The 19,292-nt window shown below is 40.9% G+C and overlaps 1 protein-coding gene across 2 annotated transcripts in view; it reads left to right on the top strand.

The window, feature by feature from the left end:
- The window catches only part of nudt5 (nudix (nucleoside diphosphate linked moiety X)-type motif 5), a 40,126-nt gene extending 21,190 nt beyond the window's left edge, over positions 1 to 18,936 (top strand). Inside the window, exons 4-9 of one of the 2 annotated variants that reach the window (XM_072563031.1) lie at positions 3,162 to 3,269; positions 10,222 to 10,317; positions 14,520 to 14,621; positions 15,308 to 15,316; positions 16,282 to 16,335; positions 17,593 to 18,936. In XM_072563031.1, coding sequence (XP_072419132.1) covers positions 3,162 to 3,269; positions 10,222 to 10,317; positions 14,520 to 14,621; positions 15,308 to 15,316; positions 16,282 to 16,335; positions 17,593 to 17,702 — 479 coding nt within the window. In that variant the 3' untranslated portion in view covers positions 17,703 to 18,936. Of the gene's footprint in view, positions 1 to 3,161; positions 3,270 to 10,221; positions 10,318 to 14,519; positions 14,622 to 15,307; positions 16,336 to 17,592 lie in introns of both variants that reach the window. The other variant, XR_011955325.1, reaches the window with a different exon arrangement.
- Positions 18,937 to 19,292: the final 356 nt, after the last annotated feature.

Raw genomic sequence — 19,292 nt, 5'->3', positions numbered from 1 at the left:
AATTTTGCTAAATCAGAGGCTATGCCTATGGGTGGTCTTACGAAAGAGTTGGTTCTTGAGAGTGACTATAGATTCCCATTTAGGTGGTCACGGGTTTTGTGTATTTGGGCATATTCATTACTCCAGTTCTGGATTGGCTGTTCAAAGCCAATTTTACTCAATTATTTGAAAAAATTACACAAGATCGCCAAAGATGGGAGGCACTTCCAGTCTCATGGTTGGGTCGGATAGCCCTTATTAAGATGAATATTCTTCCTCGTTTGCATTACCCTATACGGATGCTCCCCCTGATTTTCAATAAACAAACACTCAGGAGACTGAACAGTTGGTTCAGCTCCTTTATCTGGCATCGTAAACGGCCCCTCATTAAATTAGCCAAACTGCAGTTGCCTCACAGATTGGGGGGAGTAGATCTTCCGGATATTAAAAATTACCAATTAAGCTCGCTGTTGACCTACGTAAGTGATTGGGTTTGTGGGGACCCTCTTTCAATATGGCTAGATATCGAAGCCTCCCAGGCAAGGTGCCCCCTTACCAGTTTGCTGTTTTTGGACAAGGTGAGGACAGTTAGGGAATATTGCCATAACCCAATAATCATCAATACTGTTAAAGCATGGAGGGCAATTCGGCAGAGGGAAGGTAATATTGGCAAAACATCTTTGTTTACACCTTTAGTGGGTATGCCGGGTTTTCATCCAGGTATGATAGATTCAGAATTTAAATGTTGGGCAGCTAGGAGTATATCTTGCATGGGTGATTTATTTGAGGGAGATATAATAATGTCCTTCGATCAGTTAGTACGGAAGTACGAGTTACCTAATAGAGACCTCTTTTGTTTTTTTTCATGTTAGGGATTTCATTCAAAAAAAGACCACACTTTTGACTGATCCCTACAAATCTGACATAGAAAGAGGGGTACTAAGGGCTAAGAGTACACTCTGTCAGTACTTTATATCACCTATTGGGGGGGGTGCCACCTCAGATGAGTCTGATCGACTCTGCAAGATGTGGGAAAGAGAGCTGGGTGTTGAAGTTTCTTCAGAGGCTTGGGAGGATATTTGGGAGATTGCAAGGAAGATATCAATTTGCAATAGGACCCATGCTTTACAGTTGAAGATTCTCCACTTAGCCCCAGACCGTTTGTCAAAATTTAAACCAGGGGTATCTTCAGCATGTCCCAAGTGCAAGGTCTGTACGGGCACTCTTACCCATTGTCTTTGGTCTTGGAACAGGCTTCAAACATATTGGAGCACTGTGGTGGATGCAATGGAGAGGATTTTAGGTGTAGTGGTGGAGAAGGTCCCTATTTCTCTCCTTTTGGGCCTACCCATTGTATTTCCTGCAGACGTGCATAAGGCAAAACTTTTCAATATTCTTACATTCTGTGCAAGGAAGAATATCTTGCTAGGTTGGATATCAGAAAAACCCCCAGGCCTGTCGGGTTGGCGGAAGATTGTTATGGAGCATATTCCCCTGAATTTTCTCAAATATGGTACACCACAAAACTGAGAATTTTTACAAGACATGGCAACACTTTTTGAAATACCTGGACACAGATTTATCTGCCACACTAACGAGGGCTTTTATATAGCCGTAACGACTGTGTTTTATGAGTCCAATATCCAGGGAGGAGGAACTGTGAATGTATGAGTGTTTTGTTCGGCTGTGCTGAGTTATTACTATTTATTTGTTTATTGTTAGGTATTTATTTATTTATTTAGTTAAATAGCTAGTTTAGGTTTTTTTTAATTTTATACTTCTCTATATATGTTTGTACATTCGTATAGGAGAGTGGGTTGGGGAATTTTTTTTATTATTTGGGTTTAGTTTTGTACTATTTTTGTACTGTTTTGATTTGCATTGTTTTGTATTTTTTGTAATATTTAAAAATCTATTTTTTCTTCATAAAAATATATTATTGCTACAATTGTACCAGAGGTTGCTAAGCCCAGATCCTGAGGATTGTGTGCAGTTTTGGTCATCACATTTTAGGAAGGATGTATTTGCTTTGAAGTGAAGGTTCACCAAATTGGGCCTTGGGATGAGGGAGTGACCTATGATGAGAGCCTGAGTAAATTGGGTCTATATTCATTGTCTCTGATTTCTCTAAGCACCAATCTCAGTGAAGCCTTCAGAATACTGAAGATGTTTGACAGGATAGATTCTGCGAGATTGTTTCTGCTGCTGGACGAATCTAAAACTTTGACCAGAGTCTTGGGCAAAGGGACCAATCATTTTAGTACTGAGATGAGAAATTTCTTTGCTCATATGGTGTGAACCTTTGGAATTCTCTACTCCAGAGGGTTATGGTCACTTATCCTTGTATACACTGAAGGCTGGGAGAGAGAGAATTTTCAGGAAATTGAGAAATGTGGACAGTGATCAGGAAAGTGAAGTTGAAACCCAAACTCACCTGTGAATGGCAGAGCAAGTTCAATGAGCTGAATGGTCTACTTCCACTCCTAGTTCTTATGGAGTGCTGCATGGGCCTTGAAAATAAAAATAATTGTCTGTGCGGTCACCAGTTTGTTGTGACTGAGGTAAACCTTTCTTAAAGCAGCCTTGCATTCCATTTATGAATAAATGTAATATTTGAAAAGACTATTAATTTGAGAGAGCAGAAGCTTGTAGTTAGCTGAAAGGCACTGAATTGATCATGTATATTAATTCATCTGGCATTGTTCGTACAGCAATATCTGGGGGATAATGTCAATCTGAGTAAAATTACCCTGTACTGTGTAGAGTTTAGAAGAGTGAGAGGTGATTTCATGCAACATCCTGAGAGGGTTTGACAAGGAGGTGCAGAAATGCTGCTTCTGCTGACAGTGGAGAATTGCATGAGGGTTCATGGATGCAGCATGAGAGGGTGATTGTTGTAAGATTGGGATGAAAAATGTCTATGTTCAGATGGTTTTGAGTCTTTGGCATTCTGTACCATAGAGAGCTACAGTGTTGGTTATATTCAACATCAGGATTGATGGATTCTTGAACTCCAAGGATTTGGGAATCAATCAATATAAAGGGAATTGATGTAGAAGATCAGCCCTGATCATATTGGATGGCTTGAAGGGCTGAATGGCCTACTCCTGCTCCTTTTGTTATGCTCTTTCAATTTCAGCTTTCAAACTAATAACATGTCTTTGTTTTCTCCGAACCTTTAGGAGTGGCTGTACTAGCCGTGCTGAAAAAGACTCTGCATTATGACTGTTTGATTATGGTGAAACAGTTCAGGCCACCAATGGGATGCTACTGTCTGGAATTGCCAGCAGGTGATGTAGTACATGTTCGTTTGAACATACTCATCGTTATTTTGATTTAACAACAATGGTTATGAAGAGACTGTGCAAGAATGATACAAAAAGTCTCAAATATCATCATGTCTTTCTGAAATTCCTGTAAATGTTATTACACTTGGGTCATATTGAAGCAAAAGCTAGGCCATTTGGCCCATCTGGTCTGCTCCACCATTCCATGAGATCACAACTGATCTAATAATAGTCAATTCCACCTTCCTCCCGCATCCCTATAGTACTCGATTCCCTTACTGATTAAAAATCTGTCTACCTCAGTCTTGAATATACAGGTACACAGTCCTTTATCTGAAATCCAAAAAAGTTCTGAAGTCCCAGGTTTCTTTTGTGAAGTTGTTTTCTCCATAACAAGGTTGTTTGGCATGCAAACAGTTAACCCAACTCCATAACCACTTGATCCATGTCACTCAGACATGAAGTGGTGGCGTGGCCCAGTACTGGCAGGCATCAATTCTGTCTGTGCTTGTAGTATTCACAGGTGGGCCTGCTGTATGGTAAGTTTTTTTTAAATTTCATTGTGAAACTGTCACTTATTCTGAAATCTGAAAAATTCCAAATTCCAAAAGCCAGCTGGCCTCGAGGGTTTTGGATAAAGGATTGTGTACCTTTACTTTAGCCTTGACACCCCACTGCAGTAAAGAATACCGCAGATTTACTACCCTTTGAGAGAAATTACTCCTCATCTCTGTCTTAAATGAGACCCTTACTTTGAAATTATTCCATCTAGTCCTAGACTGGTCCCACAAAGGGAAACAATTTTTCCATGTCTATCCTGTCAAGTCTCCTAATAATCCTATATGTTTCACTGGGGTCGCCTCTCAATCTTCTACATTCCAATGAATATAGTCCTAACTTAATCACTCACAAGATAACTCCTCAATACCTGGCATTAACCTAATGAGCCTTCTCTGCACTGCCTCCAGTTTCTCTTGTACATAATCGGACGAAGATTTTCTTTTTCCTACACTTTGTTTCCAAGTTCTGTTGACTCCGTTTCTAGCAGGGGTGATGGCAGACTGCCATGTTGTTCCCAGAGTGCCTGTTGTGGCTCACTTGGTTACACTTGGGTTCGAATGCCACCCCGGGAATTGAACACAGTCTGAGCTGTAACTCCAGTGCAGTACTGAGGATGATCTGCGTGGTAATAAGTGCCATCATTCAGATGAAACATCAAACTGATGTCCTGTTTTGCCTGCTGTAATTTGTATAATACCTCATGGTCTTATTTTGAAGAAGAGAGGGATGTTTACTCCTGGTTCCCCCAGCCATTATTTATCCCTGTTGTTGTGGTTGTGTTCGCCGAGCTGGGAATTTGTGTTGCAGACGTTTCGTCCCCTGTCTAGGTGACATCCTCAGTGCTTGGGACCCTCCTGTGAAGCGCTTCTGTGATGTTTCCTCCGGCATTTGTAGTGGATTGAATCTGCCGCTTCCAGTTTGAATCAAACCACTACAAATGCCGGAGGAAAGATCACAGACGCGCTTCACAGGAGGCTCCCAAGCACTGAGGATGTCACCTAGACAGGGGACGAAACATCTGCAACACAAATTCCCAGCTCGGCGAACAGGACCACAACAACGAGCACCCGAGCTACAAATCTTCTCACAAACTTTGAATTATTTATCCCTCAATTAATATCGCAAAACAATTATCATCATCATTTTACTACTGGTTAGGCCCTTGGTGTGTGCACACTGGTTACTATATTTCCTATGTTACGACAATAAGTATTTAATTAGCTGTTATGAGCAATGGGCCATCCTGTGGTGTGAAAGGCAAGTCTTGATAAATGCAAGCCTTTTTTTTCTTTCAAAGTTTCTGATGCAGGTTCAGGCATAGCTTCAAACTGAGGGGTGATAGATATGGAACAGATGTCAGAGGTAGTTTCTTTACTCAGAGAGTAGTCGGGGTTTGGAACGCACTGCCTGCAACAGTTGTAGACTCGCCAACTTTACGGGCATTTAAATGGTCATTGGATAGGCATATGGACAAGAATGGAATAGGTAGATTAAATGGGCTTCAAATTGGTTCCACCGGATGGTGCAACATCGAGGGCTGAAGGGCCTGTACTGTGCTGGAATGTTTTATGTTCTAACAATGTGTGTAAATTAAGCAGAACTTAATGTTGGAATTTGCCCTAATTTAGTACTAAAGAGCATCATTGCTTGGAGAGCGGGCACAAGTACAGTGAATTGCTTTTTCTATATCAGAATCAATGATTCTAAAAGCTATGGGATTCCTTAAATGGGAAGTGTAAAAATGATGCACTAATAAAGCAACTGGACCCAATGGTCTTTTGCCTATCCCTTATTGTAAATGAGGTGCTAGTTGGAGACTGGAACAGAATGAAGGTTGTTTCACTCTGTATCTGATTGTGTCTGACCTAGAAGTGTCTGAAGTGGGAAAGTATCCTCACCTAAACGCCACTAATATTCTTCACTTTCAATATGTCTTTTTTTTTAAAAAATGGATGACGTTTTGCAGAGCTTGACTGAAAAAAAAATAAGCTAGGAACAGGAATAGACCATTTTGTCCCTCAAGCCTATTTTGCCATTTAACAAGATCATGAGTAGACAGGCAGCATCAGGAGGTGGAGAATCCGATGTTTCGGATGTAACAGATCGTGTCTGCTCTGACTGTAAGCTCGACTCTACGTTCTTTCCTACCTCCTACAACCTCTCGCCTCCCTTCTTACCGAGAACCGTCAACCTCTGCCTTTTGGATATTCAAAGTATTCTGCCTTTTGAGGAAGAGAGTTGTAACCACTCATAATCAACCCTGAGAGAAAAAAAATGTTGCACCTAATTTATGTCTTAAATGGGTGACTCCTTATTTTCAAATGGTGACCTTGATTCTAGACCCTGGTGGCATGGTGGCTCAGTGGTTAGCACTGCTGCCTCATAGCATCAGGGACCCGGTTTGATTCCAGCCTCAGGTGACTGTCTGTGGGGAGTTTGCACATTCTCCCTGTGTCTGCGTGGGTTTCCTCCAGGTGCTCCGGTTTCCTCCCACAGTCCAAAGATGTGTAGGCCAGGTGAATTGGCCATGCTAAATTGTCCATAGTGTTAGGTGCATTAGTAAGAGGGAAATGGGTCTGGGTGGATTGCACTTTAGAGGGTTAGTTTGGACTGGTTGGGCCGAAGGGCCTGTTTCTATGCTGTAGGGAATCTAACCTAGATTCACCCATGAAAACATGCTTTCAGCATCAACTCTATCAAATGTCCCCACACCATCCAGGATTTTTTGTTTCACTCAAATCCCCTCTCATTCCTCTAAACTGAAGGGTATACAAACTAAGCCTGTCCAATATTTTCTCTCATCTAATAAAATTTCTCCTAATTGCTTCATTGCACTTAAATCTTTCCTTAAATAACAAGACCAGTAGTGTACGTGGTGCTCTAGAAGTGGTTTCATTATACCCTGTATAACTGAAGCAAAACCTACATTTGTGTTCGATTCCTCTCTAAATAAATGGTAACATTCTATTAGCTTTCCTAATTTTTGCAAGCTTTGTGAAGGTTTGTAGCTCAGGTTGAGGTTTAGGGTGTAGGTTTGCTCGCTGAGCTGTAGGTTTGATATCCAGACGTTTCATTACCTGGCTAGGTAACATCATCAGTGGCGACCTCCAAGTGAAGCGAAGCTGTTGTCTCCTGCTTTCTATTTATATGTTTGTCCTGGATGTGGTTCCTGGGGTTTGTGGTGATGTCATTTCCTGTGCGTTTTCTGAGGGGTTGATAGATGACATCTAGATCTATGTGTTTGTTTATGGCGTTGTGGTTGGAGTGCCAGGCCTCTAGGAATTCTCTGGCATGTCTTTGCTTAGCCTGTCCCAGGATAGATGTGTTGTCCCAGTCGAATTGGTGTTTTTTTTTCATCCGTGTGTAGGGCTATGAGGGAGAGAGGGTCGTGTCTTTTTGTGGCCCTCGTAGCCCTACACACGGATGAAAAAAAACACCAATTCGACTGGGACAACACATCTATCCTGGGACAGGCTAAGCAAAGACATGCCAGAGAATTCTTAGAGGCCTGGCACTCCAACCACAACGCCATAAACAAGCACATAGATCTAGATACCATCTATCAACCCCTCAGAAAACGAACAGGAAATGACATCACCAAAAACCCCAGGAACCCCATCCAGGAGAAACCTATAAATAGAAAGCAGGAAACAACAGCTTCGCTTCACTTGGAGGTCGCCACTGATGATGTTACCTAGCCAGGTAATGAAACGTCTGGATATCAAACCTACAGCTCAGCGAGCAAACCTACACCCTAAAAGCTTTCCTAATTACTTGCTGTACCTGCTTTTACAATCCATGAACTTGAACACACAAATCCCGCTGCATTTCAGAACGCTGCAATCTCTCATCTCAACAGGTTTGTGTCAAGGTGGGCAACTTCACATTTCCTATATTGTACTCCATTTACCAGATCTCTGCTGTCTTGTTTAACCTATTAGTATCCTTCTATAGCCTTGTTATGTCCTCTTTTTCAGCTTGCTTTCCAACCTTGTGGTGCTAGCACAATGACATGTAAATCATTTTTATATGAATTATAAACAGTTGAGGTCCCAACACCGATCCCTGGTGTAGAGTACTTGTTACATATTGCTAGCCAGGAAAAAGCCTATTTGGATCTACTCTGTTTTCCGATTGTTCACAAATCTATCTGTACCAGTACTCCAGTTTCTAGAGTGCTATTTGATGTGGCACCTTTTGGAAAACCTTCACTCATTGCACTTTTTTGAAAGGTTGTTGTGTGAGAGAAGGAGCTATACCATAGATTTTTTAAAAATTATTTAGTATACAACTGGTTCTCTGAAGAAAGTGACTCAAAATGACTCTACAAAAGCTGGGATAATTTCAGTTGAAGCTTGAAAAATACAAATCAATATAAATGGTACATCATATTGGTTTGATGTTTTTGATCAAATACATTTCATGGTGAGTTGAGAGAGTTAAAAACATGATACGGCAGTGTCTGCATTGTGCTTACGTAAACCACTGCTTACGTGGTACAAGACCATAAGAAATAGGAACAGGAGTAGGCCGTTCAACTCCTCAAGATCAGAGTGGTGCTGGAAAAGCACAGCAGGTCAGGCAGCATCAGAGGAGCAGGGAATCCTTCCTGATGAAGGGCTCCTGCCCGAAGCATCGATTTTCCTGCTCCTCGGATGCTGCCTGACCTGCTGTGCTTTTCCAGCACCACTTTAACCTTGACTCTGATCTCCAGCATCTGCAGTCCTCACTTTTGCCTTGTTCAGCTCCTCAAGCCAGCTGTGCCGTTCATAAGATCATGATTGATCTGACATTCCTCACGTCCACTTTCCTGCCTTTTCCCCATAACCCTGGATTCCTGACTGATCAAGAATCTCTAAGCCTTAAATGTACACAAGGATTCTGCCTCTACAGATCTCTGTGGCAAGGAGTTCCAAAGACATTCAATCCTCTGAGGGAAGAAATTTCTCCTCAGCTCAGTCTTAAATTGGCACCACTTTTTATTTGAGACTCTCCCATGAGGGGAAACACCCTCTCAGCACTGACCCTGTCAAGCCCCTTAAGGATCCTGTATGTTTCAATGAGACCTCCTCTCATTCTTATAAACTTCAGTCAGTACATTCCCAACCTGTTTAGCTTTTGCTCATAAGGCAATCCCAGTGAACTGCCACCAATGAAATGATATATTTCCTTAACTAAGGGGATCAAAACTGCCCACAGAATTCCAGGTGTGGTCTCTCCAGCACCTTGTACAGTTGCAGTAAGACTTCCCTGCTCATTTACTCCTTCCTGGTCACCTGTTGTACTGGTGTGCTAGTTTTCAGTGTCTGGTACATCAGTCCCCCCAAGTCCCTGTGTATTGCAGCTTTCTTCTATTTAAATAATACTCTTCTTCTGTTCTCCCTTCTAAAATGAACAACTTCACATTTTTCCATGTTAAACTCCCATTTGTTAACATTTTGCCCAATTACTTCACCTATCGATATATTTCGGGAAACTGCTGGTATCCTTATTGCAACTTGCCTTTCCACCTATTTTTATGTTGTTTATAATACATTCACTACCTTCCTCCAAGTCATTAATATATTTTGTAAACAGTTGTGGTCCCAGCACTGATCCCTGTGGAACCACATGTAGAGGTTGCCAACCTGAAAAAGAATCCCTTCACCTCAATAGCTGTTCCTTGCCCATTAGTTAATTCTCTATCCATGCCAATATACTACCTCTAACACAATGGGTTCACATCTTATGACACAGCCTTTTGTGCGTACCTTGTTGAACACAATCTGAAAGTCTGAATATGACATATCTAATGGTTCCCCTCTGGTTGAGACATCCTCAAAAAGCTCCAATGAATTAGACAGTATTTCCCTTTCATGAAACTGTGCTGACTCTGCTTGATTAGATTATGATTTTTGAGATGTGCTGCTAGTACTTGGTAATTGATTCCAACATTTTTCCACAATGGATGTTAGGTTAGTAGCTCTACATTTGCATGTTTTTTGCTTCCCTGCCTTTTGAATAGGGGTGTCACATTGGCAGCTTTCCAGTCCTCTGGAACTTCTCCAAAATCCAAGGAATTTTGGAAAATTACAACCATTGCATCCACCACCTCTGTAGCTATTTCTTTAAAATCCTCGGATGCAAGTCATCAAGGCCAGGGGACTTATCTTACTTCAGACACATTAGTTTGTCTAGTACGGCTTCTCTAGTGATGGTGATGCTACTTAATTTCTGCCCCATATTCTTTAGCATTAATGGAATGTTCAACATACCTTCCATTGTAAAGACTGGTACAAAATATCCATTTAACTCCTCTGCCATTTTCTAGTTCCCCATAATTGTCTCCCCAGATTCATTTCCTAAGGGGCTTATGTTCACTTTGGTGATATCTGTTTGTATGCTTCCATCTCAGGTCTCATAGATGATGGTGAAACTGCAGAGGTTGCTGCTTTACGGGAGCTTTTGGAAGAAACCGGATACATAGGAGAGATCAGCGAAACAACTCCAGGTTTGATTCTTTTTTCAAAAACATCTTTCACAGGATCTGGGGGAAAATGGCTAGGCCAATATTTATTGATTTCCAGAAGGTGGTAAGGAGCCACTTCTTGAACTGCTATAGTTTGAGTGGTTTAGGTAACCCCATAGTATTGTTAGAAAGGGAGGGCCTAGATTTCAACCCAGAGGTGGTGAAGGAATGGTGCTAAGTCTCCAAGTCAGGATGGTGTGTCTTCAATGTGAACATTTTGAACAATGAGACCTCCTCTCATTCTTATAAACTTCAGTGTGTACAGTCCCAACCTGTTTAGCTTTTGCTTATAAGACAATCGCACCATACCAGGGATCCTCCCAGTGAACTGGTGGTGATATTCCCACATTTCTGCTGCCCTTGTCCTTCTGAATGGTGGAGGTAGATGTACAATGCATATAATCACTCCCACCCTCACTAGTTTTGAATTGTAGCTGTGTTGTGTCATCTGAAATGAGGGGAGCAAATGGCCTAGTCATATTTTCGTTAGAGTACAGAGACCAAGGTAATGTCCTGGGCACCTGAACTCCACCATGACAGGTCCTGGAATTTGAATTTTCATTTCATACACTCATGAAACATGAATGTCACTAGCTTGGCCAGCATTTATTGCCCATCCCTAGTAGCTCTTGAGATGGTGGTGGTGAACTGTCTTCTTGAACCACTGCAGTCCATTACTGTAGGCTGATCCACAGCGCCCTTACGGAGGGGATTCTAGGATTTTGATCCAGCGACACTGAAGGTACAGCAATACATTTCCAAGTTGGATGGTGAGTGGCTTAGAGAGGAATTTACGGTGGTGGTGTTCCCATGTATCTGCTGCCTTGATTTTGAAAATTGAAGAGGTTGTGGATTTGGAAGATGCTGCCTAAGGATCTTTGGTGAATTTCTGCAGTGGATCTTGTAGATAGTACCCACTGCTGCTCTGAGTGTCAGTAGTGAAGGGAGTGGATGCTGGTAGATGTGCCAACCCCTGGATGGTGTTGAGTTTTGTTGGAGCTACACCAGTCCAGGCAACTGGAGAGCATCACCCTCCTGTCTTGTGCGTTATTGATGATAGAAAGACTTTACAGAGTCAGGAGGTGAGTCACCTGCTGCATTATTCCTAACCCCTGACCAGCTCTTGTAGCCATTGTATTTGTACAGCTAGTCCAGTTGAATTTCTGGTCAGTGGTAACCCTAGGATGTTGATAGTGGGGGATTCATTGATGGTAACACCATTGAATATCAAGGACTGGTGTCCCTTTAGTGGAGGTGGTCGTTGCCTGGCATCTGTGTGGCACAGACGTTACTTGACTGAATGCCACATGAGAAATTAAAGACTTATGTTTGGAAAGTTATGCCATCACAACTTCCCTCACACCACTTCTGAAAGTTGAACTTCAGTTGACCTTTTGAAGAATTATGTTAAATGAGGGATTACAAATTGACCTGATGTTCCAAATACTGAACCTGAGCTTGTGGTGGGTGAAGCTCACATAACACTGATAGTTTCACCAGTGCCATTCGCACATGCGCACACACATGTGGAGACATGGCAGTAGTGCACAAGTTAAAACAGATGATCACAATGCCCCCTCACATCATTCACCCCCCTTTTCCAGGTCAGGGCACAGAAACAGTTGTCACCCACTGGGCAGTACGACTTCCATTTCACAACCGAAGGTTATTGGGGCAACTGCAGCCATCCCTAGGGATCAGCTAAAATGAGAAAACAAAAAGTGGGACCTCTGTAATCCTTTATGCACTTGAAATTATGTCATGCAATATTTGTGCAGGGATCTGGAATCACAACAGGGCAAGATCAAAGAAATCACTCTCCAGCCTGTTCCACTCAGATTCCTCTCCCCATGGTCACAGCTACTTGTATTCGGAACAATTCCTGTGCTCATGCCTATCTACGCTCTTGATTTCTCACATTATTCCAAATATTTCTCACTCTGATTTAAAGTAAAATTTGGTAACTGTCCTAAATTAATATTTCTGACTCCCCACTCAGGGCAGCTTTCCTGATTTACATAGAAGCAATAAACTGTGTTTATCTCATCTTAAACCATTAAATTGAACTGCATATATAAATGATGCAGTACTATAAATCACTCTTTCTCAGCTGTAAGGTTTCTTTAATCTTTTTTCACAAGTCTGAACAAAGAGACCTTGGAGTGCAGGTTCATAGCTCCTTGAAAGTGGACTTGCAGGTAGATAGGATAGTGAAGAAGGCGTTTGGTATGCTTTCCTTTATTGGTCAGAATATTGAGTACAGGGGTTGGGAGGTCATGTTGCGGCTGTACAGGACATTGGTTAGGCCACTTTTGGAATATTGCGTGTAATTCTGGTCTCCTTCCTATCGGAAAGATATTGTGAACCTGAAAGGGTTCAGAAAAGATTTACAAGGATGTTACCAGGATTGGAGGATCTGAGCTACAAGGAGAGGCTGAACAGGCTGGGGCTGTTTTTCCTGGAGCATCGAAGGCTGAGGGGTGACCTTATTGAGGTTTACAAAATTATGAGGGGCATGGATAGGGTAAATGGACAAAGTCTTTTCCCTGGGGTCGGGGAATCCAGAACTAGAAGTCATAGGTTTAGGGTGAGAGGGGAAAGATACAAAAGAGAACGAAGGAGCAACTTCTTCACGTAGAGAGTAGTACGTGTATGGAATGAGCTGCAAGAGGATATGGTGGAGGCTGGTACAGTTGCAACATTTAAGAGGCATTTGGATGTGTATATGAGTAGGAAGGGTTTGGAGGGATATGGGCCGGGTGCTGACGGGTGGGACTAGATTGGGTTGGGATATCTGGTCGGCATGGACGGGTTGGACCGAAGGGTCTGTTTCCATGCTGTACATCTGTATGACTCTAAGTCAATATCTTAGCACGTTGATCAGTTTTTCAGCTTGACAAAACATGGAGATTTTCTTTTGTGGAGTGGCTATCAAATTGAACATAGTATCTCAATATAACCTATACAGAACATTATAAAGCTAAATAATAGTTTCTGTGGGCTTCGAAAATGCTCTTCTGACTCAATAAAAATCTGGAATTAAGAGTATAATTATGACCATGAAACCTTTGCCGATTGTGGGAAAAACTCATCTGATTCACTAACAGTTTAGGGAAGGAAGTCTGTAGTGTTTCCCTGGGGGTTCCTTACATGTGATTCCAGACCCACAGCAAAGTGGTTGACTCTTTCCTGCCTCTGGATAGTTGGGGTTGGGCAATAAATAATGGTGTCGCCAGCAAAGCTCACCTCCCTTGAATGAATAAAACAAAACAAGATGAAAGCAAACGTTTGTTAAATCCTTTCCAAATTTTAGTTACATTTACTTTTCTATACATCTTAACTAAGTCAATTACAAATACTTTCTTATAATGGCACGAAAGTAAATTAGTCCTGGATGTAGGATTGGTCGCTGAGCTGGAAGGTTCATTTTCAGATGTTTTGTCACCATATGAGGCCTTCGTCTGGAGGCTCACTGACGATGTTACCTAGAATGGTGATGAAATGTCTGAAAATGAACCTTCCAGCTCAGCAACCAATCCTACATCCAGAACTTCAACGTGAGCTACAAATATTTTCAAAACTCAGTAAATTAGTCCTTTTAAAGAGAACATGGCAAATTCTTACAATTGCCGTTATGAGTACGTTTCCCCATAACTGTGATTGGAAGGAGTTCAAAACCACTTACTACAGATACTACTTGGTTGCCATAGGAAGTCAGAGGGATTTATCAAATCATTGCTTAAGTTGGTCAGTTTTGTTTCCCAGTCGTAGGCAGCATCCGAGGAGCAGGAGAATCGACGTTTCGAGCATAAGCTCTTCATCAGAATTATGCTCGAAACAAAAATTCTGTTGCTCCTCGGATGCTGCCTGATTGGCTGTGCTTTTCCAGCTCCACACTCTTCAATTCTGATGTCCATCATCTGCAGTGCTTACTTTCTACCAATTTGTTTTCCCGTATGCTCACGGTTCAAGTTTAATATGACAAGTTTAATGGACTCAGTGCTGTGTTTTAGAATTTGTTGGGATAGTGAGAAGTATACTGTGAAGCCTACACCACCTATATGCAATTTAAAGGTTATTTATAATTATATCTGTAAGAGTACTTTGCACAGCTGTAACAAGTTGGGAAATTCCACTTGAGTTTGAACAATGTCTAACATAACTTCAATCCTCACTTCTTTCAGATTTATGCCTGGATCCCGGATTAACCAACTGCACAATGCAGTATGTGAGTGTTAATATTAACGGTGATGATTCAGAAAACCTCCATCCAAAACAGAGGCTGGGTAAGTGGGGCAGCCTCTTACGTAGTGTTCTCGCTGCATTACTCCTTTGCTACAGGGCAAAGTCACCACAGTCCCAGAAGATCATAGGACTGTGTCTCATCAGAGGGAGACAACTGGTGATGAGTTTAACATGAAGGTCACCATGCCTCACGTGAAGGGTGAGGTCACGTAGACCGGACACAGCTTACATTTGCAATGTGAGGTTGCCAACAGTGTGGGGTAATTCCTGTACCAGCAGAGATCAAGGTTTGGCCTCTCACCTGAGATGGTGATTCTCGGGTCAAACTATCCACTAGTCATCTGTCTCTGTCTGATGAAACAGAAGCCCTATGGGATTTTGGCAACTTTACACTGTAACTCCTTTGATAGGACAGTGATGTGTTAGTCTAGGTTATATGCGTACCCACTATCTTGTCTCTGATAAGAGTTCTCAAAGCACCAGTTTGGTTCAATTCATGGTATTTTCCAAACAGTTCAAATAAGGAAACAATACTGTACATGAATACGGAAACCTCCGGTCCAGATTATGTTGTAATCATTTTGGGTTTTCTATTTAATCTGTTCTATAATGTTTCAAACTATTTTGCAGTTTAGAGTTTGTTGTATTGGGTCCTGGAGACATACTGAATGTTTGTGAAATCCATAATTTCCACATGGATTAAGTAGACCTTTTTTTACCTTTTCAGATGATGGAGGTACGTTTTCATTTGCATTTAAATAACTTGGAGGCCTGACTTGGATAAGTATGCTTATCCTTCTTTCAAAATTTAAATCTTGGACATTTACTGCGCCAAAGGAGGCCATTTGGCTAGTCAAGTCTCTGCCAGGAAAAAAAAGCGCCAGGCAGCCTAATATTGCTTCCCAGCTCTTGATATGTAACCCTGTAGATTATTGCACTTCAAGTGTATGTTCAAGTACCTTTCTTTAATGCGATGAGATTTTCTGCTTCAAGCACCCTTTCAGACAGCAAATTATGACCAGTACCACCACCTTCCAAGTGAATATCATTCTCCTCAACCTCTTGCTATTCATCTGTAAACTGCCTTTAAATCTATGTCCTTGGTTATTGAACTCTTTTTTTTCCCAAGGGAAATGTATCGGTCACGTCCTATTTAGATATTTTCTAATTAACCTGTTCTGATAGTTATGATACTCCCTCTGGAGCAGGTAGAAGTTGTGATAGAAGCAGACACATTATCAAGATACATCTTAAATATTGCTAGACATATGAACATGAGGCAAGCAGAGGGATAGATAACATGCATGGGCAGTAAGTAGCAGGTCTAAATAAGGATTAGGAATCGATATAGGCTTGGTGGGTTGAAGGGCCTGTTCCTGTGCTACATTGTATTGAGCCCACATATCCTGGCCCAGAGGTGTGGGGACTGTACCACTCCACAACAAGAACCGTTTGCACGTCCTGTCAATCCAGGCCCTCAGAATTTCATATATACAAATTAAATCTCCTTCAGCCTTTCCTGTTTCAGAGAAAACTGCCCCAGCTATCCAATTTTTCCCTATAGCTACAATTCCTAGTGCTGGCAGCATCCTTATAAAAACACCTCTAGTTCACACAAATGCCAATATTCTTTATTTGAGGCTGTAAATAGAATTGTTTAACAGTGCATTACCATCTGATTGAAACTTTTTATTTTCTCAGAGTTTGTTGAGGTTATTTTAATTCCAATGAATGAGCTTCGTAAGAAACTTGATGGTAAGATTGCTTTTCTGCTCTTGCTGAAATGTTCAAGATTAGAAGTTTAGGTTTTGTAACAATGTGCAGACAGTAACTAGTGTAGTTTTTAATATCTTATTATTGGCTTGTGGCAAAAGTTTGTAGTTGTATGTGTGAGGAAATCCTCCAGTTACCTGTATAGCCATTTCATTTATACTGAACAAGCCAATGTTTTGTGAAATGTAACAGTCAGAGCACTTGGTTCCAAGAGTTGTTGGGTAGTAACGTTCAATTCTTCCCAGCAACTGGGGTGGGCTCACTGTAATGTTCTCAACCGGAGAGAAATTGAAGACTGCAGATCATGCAGTCCTGATGAAGGGCTTACGCCTGAAACATCGACTCTCCTGCTGCTTGGATGCTGTGCTTTTCCAGTGCCACACTTTGACTCTGTTCTCAATAGGACACTAGAGACAGCTGAGGGTTTTATCAAAAGTGGTTTACAGAGTTGGAGGAATTTTTTAAAAAGTCGTCATACAAAAATATAAGATGATTACTGCTTGTGAATGGAAGGTTGAGGCCACTGTTTTTGATGCTTCTGGACTTAATGTAGTCCCTGGAAAGACGAGGGAAGTGGGCAAATAGCAATTCCAACACCTGCAAAAGCCCCTTTAAGTCATACATGATCTTGGCTTGGAAATGTATGTGCTGCTCCTTTATCAAGTCAAAGTCTCGAACCTCCCTTTCCAACAGTACTGTTAGTCTACTTACACAACACAGTCTGTAGCAGCTCAAGGTGGTGGCTCACCACTGCATTCTTAAAGGCAGTTAGATACAGAATATAGGTGTTGGCCTTGCCACTAACACTACTATTAAACTGGTTCCCAATCTTTTCAGTGACACAGCACACTTCAATGAGACAAAACAATTCCATGTCGCACACTCATTTTTTCATGTCATTTTAATTTTTCCCTTTAATCATGTGTTTAAAATGTCCATTTTAAAACTGAAAGACAATACTTTCCATGAGTTTGATGAGTAATTTTGCTTCGGTAGAATATTAAGATAAAAACAATATTTGACTAGTATTGATTTTCATTACCTTCGTACAAAACTTCACAGCCCCCTAGTGCACAGTGGTTGAAACGCACAGCCATATTCCATGACAAATAAAGAAAAGTCAGAGTTTTGCTGAAAGGTATTGAGGGCCATCAGTGAAAACACAATGTAGGATTACAGTTATAAACAGCTAGCCATTCTCATTTCACCTTTCATGATTGTGCTCAATTTATTTTCCAGAAATGCTCCAAAAAGAAAATATTGTGGTGGATGCTCGAGTTTACGCCTTTGCGATGGGTTTGATGTATGCCTCTTCAAAGCCCAACATGTTGCCTGTTTTGAAAGCTTGAAGGTCTTAAAGATCTTCTCATCTACAGCTGTTGCACATGGATATATTTAATCTCAGTTTTGAACTCTACTGTTGTACTAAGGAACAAAGAACCATTTGTCTAGAATGTAATAACATTGATATAATTAACTAAATTTAAGAAGCCAGATTTACAGAACTGCCTTATTCATAACTGCATCACTTTATCTTTGCAAAATCCATACGTGGCAGCAAATAAACTGCACTTTTTAAAAATGTCTTTCAAATTTTTGCCCTGGTATAGAAAGTTGTGTGTGGGTCAGATACCTAAAGCCAGTACAAATCAGCGTTGAGTTGGTAGAGAAATCTTTGAATATTATGGTGTGAGCTTTTGGTTTGACAGAATTGTGGAACATGATCTGAATTATTGCAAAATTATACTATAGACGCAAAACCAGCAGCCTTTGTTAGCCTCTAAAATCATAGCATTAAGTACAATTAGTTTTGATTAGCAGAAACCCATCACCACATTTAGGAATCTCTATTTCAAGATACTCAGACATCTACAGGGCTTCCTATGTCCCGGTTAGGAATGCACTCTGTCCACATTGGCATATGTTTAGAATTCCCATCATTATTGGGAGTCAAAATCATTTTACTGATTGGATATTGGCTTGCAGATTAGCTGGGAATAGAGGCTAAGGACTGTGATTGTCCCTCTAGGTCTCCATTGAGAAGTTAGTGTGGAGGTAGTTCCCTCGAGCAAATCTCAAATCTTTGACAGATTATGTAATGTATCTCCCTACCTGTGCTTTTATTTCCCTTCCCTTCCCTATAAGCTGATTGTTATGTAACTGGGAAGTTAGGATCTTAGGCCTCACTAGGTAGGCAACTGTTACAAGGAGTTTTTCAGGTGGCATGATGAACCACACAACTTTCCATTGAACAAGTCTGCTGTCAATTTTTTTTTTAACTACTGTAGAGAATATTACCCTCACAAAAATGGATAATTGGACCACTTTTGAGGTTGGCACTTTAAAATTTTGTTTGCTTACCAGTAACTGACTCTCAATAGATATGTAATCCTGGATATGTAGGATCAGAAACAGGGCATATCTTCTTCACATCCATTAATCAACCTTTCTGGTTGTCAAAAAAAAACATTCCTTTTGGATTGCTTTAATCCTCAAGGCCAATTTTGTTTTGTACCATACAACTACTGTAAAGAAAAATGCATTCAACATGTGTTTCAGTAAAGAACATGTTTGTCATAAGCATTTGATTTATTACTGTTCTGACTTGTTTTTTTTTAAGAAGTCATTTATTTATATCTGCTGTAAATTTGAGGAAATAATGAAAGTGGATTAAGGATGCTGTTTCAGATTTAATGGTTTAAGAGTTTAGATTTACAGCAGCATGCTAGTAATTTTTGGATTAGAGAAAATAAATGCTATCCTGCCAAACACATTTTCAGTCCCAAGTGATCTAAATAATGTTGCTTTCTATAAAAAGCAACGTGTGATTTTAGCTTTTAGAAAAGTCAAAATAACAGGTTGGCATTTGGAGCAATAAGGTTTTTTTTAGTTCAAAGCTTCCAAACTCTCTTTTTAAATCAATGCTTGTGAATGTAATT

This window comes from Chiloscyllium punctatum, chromosome 44 (assembly GCF_047496795.1).
Source record: "Chiloscyllium punctatum isolate Juve2018m chromosome 44, sChiPun1.3, whole genome shotgun sequence".
NCBI classification, from domain to species: Eukaryota; Metazoa; Chordata; class Chondrichthyes; order Orectolobiformes; family Hemiscylliidae; genus Chiloscyllium; species Chiloscyllium punctatum.
This window is presented reverse-complemented; position numbering and strand designations above follow the sequence as displayed.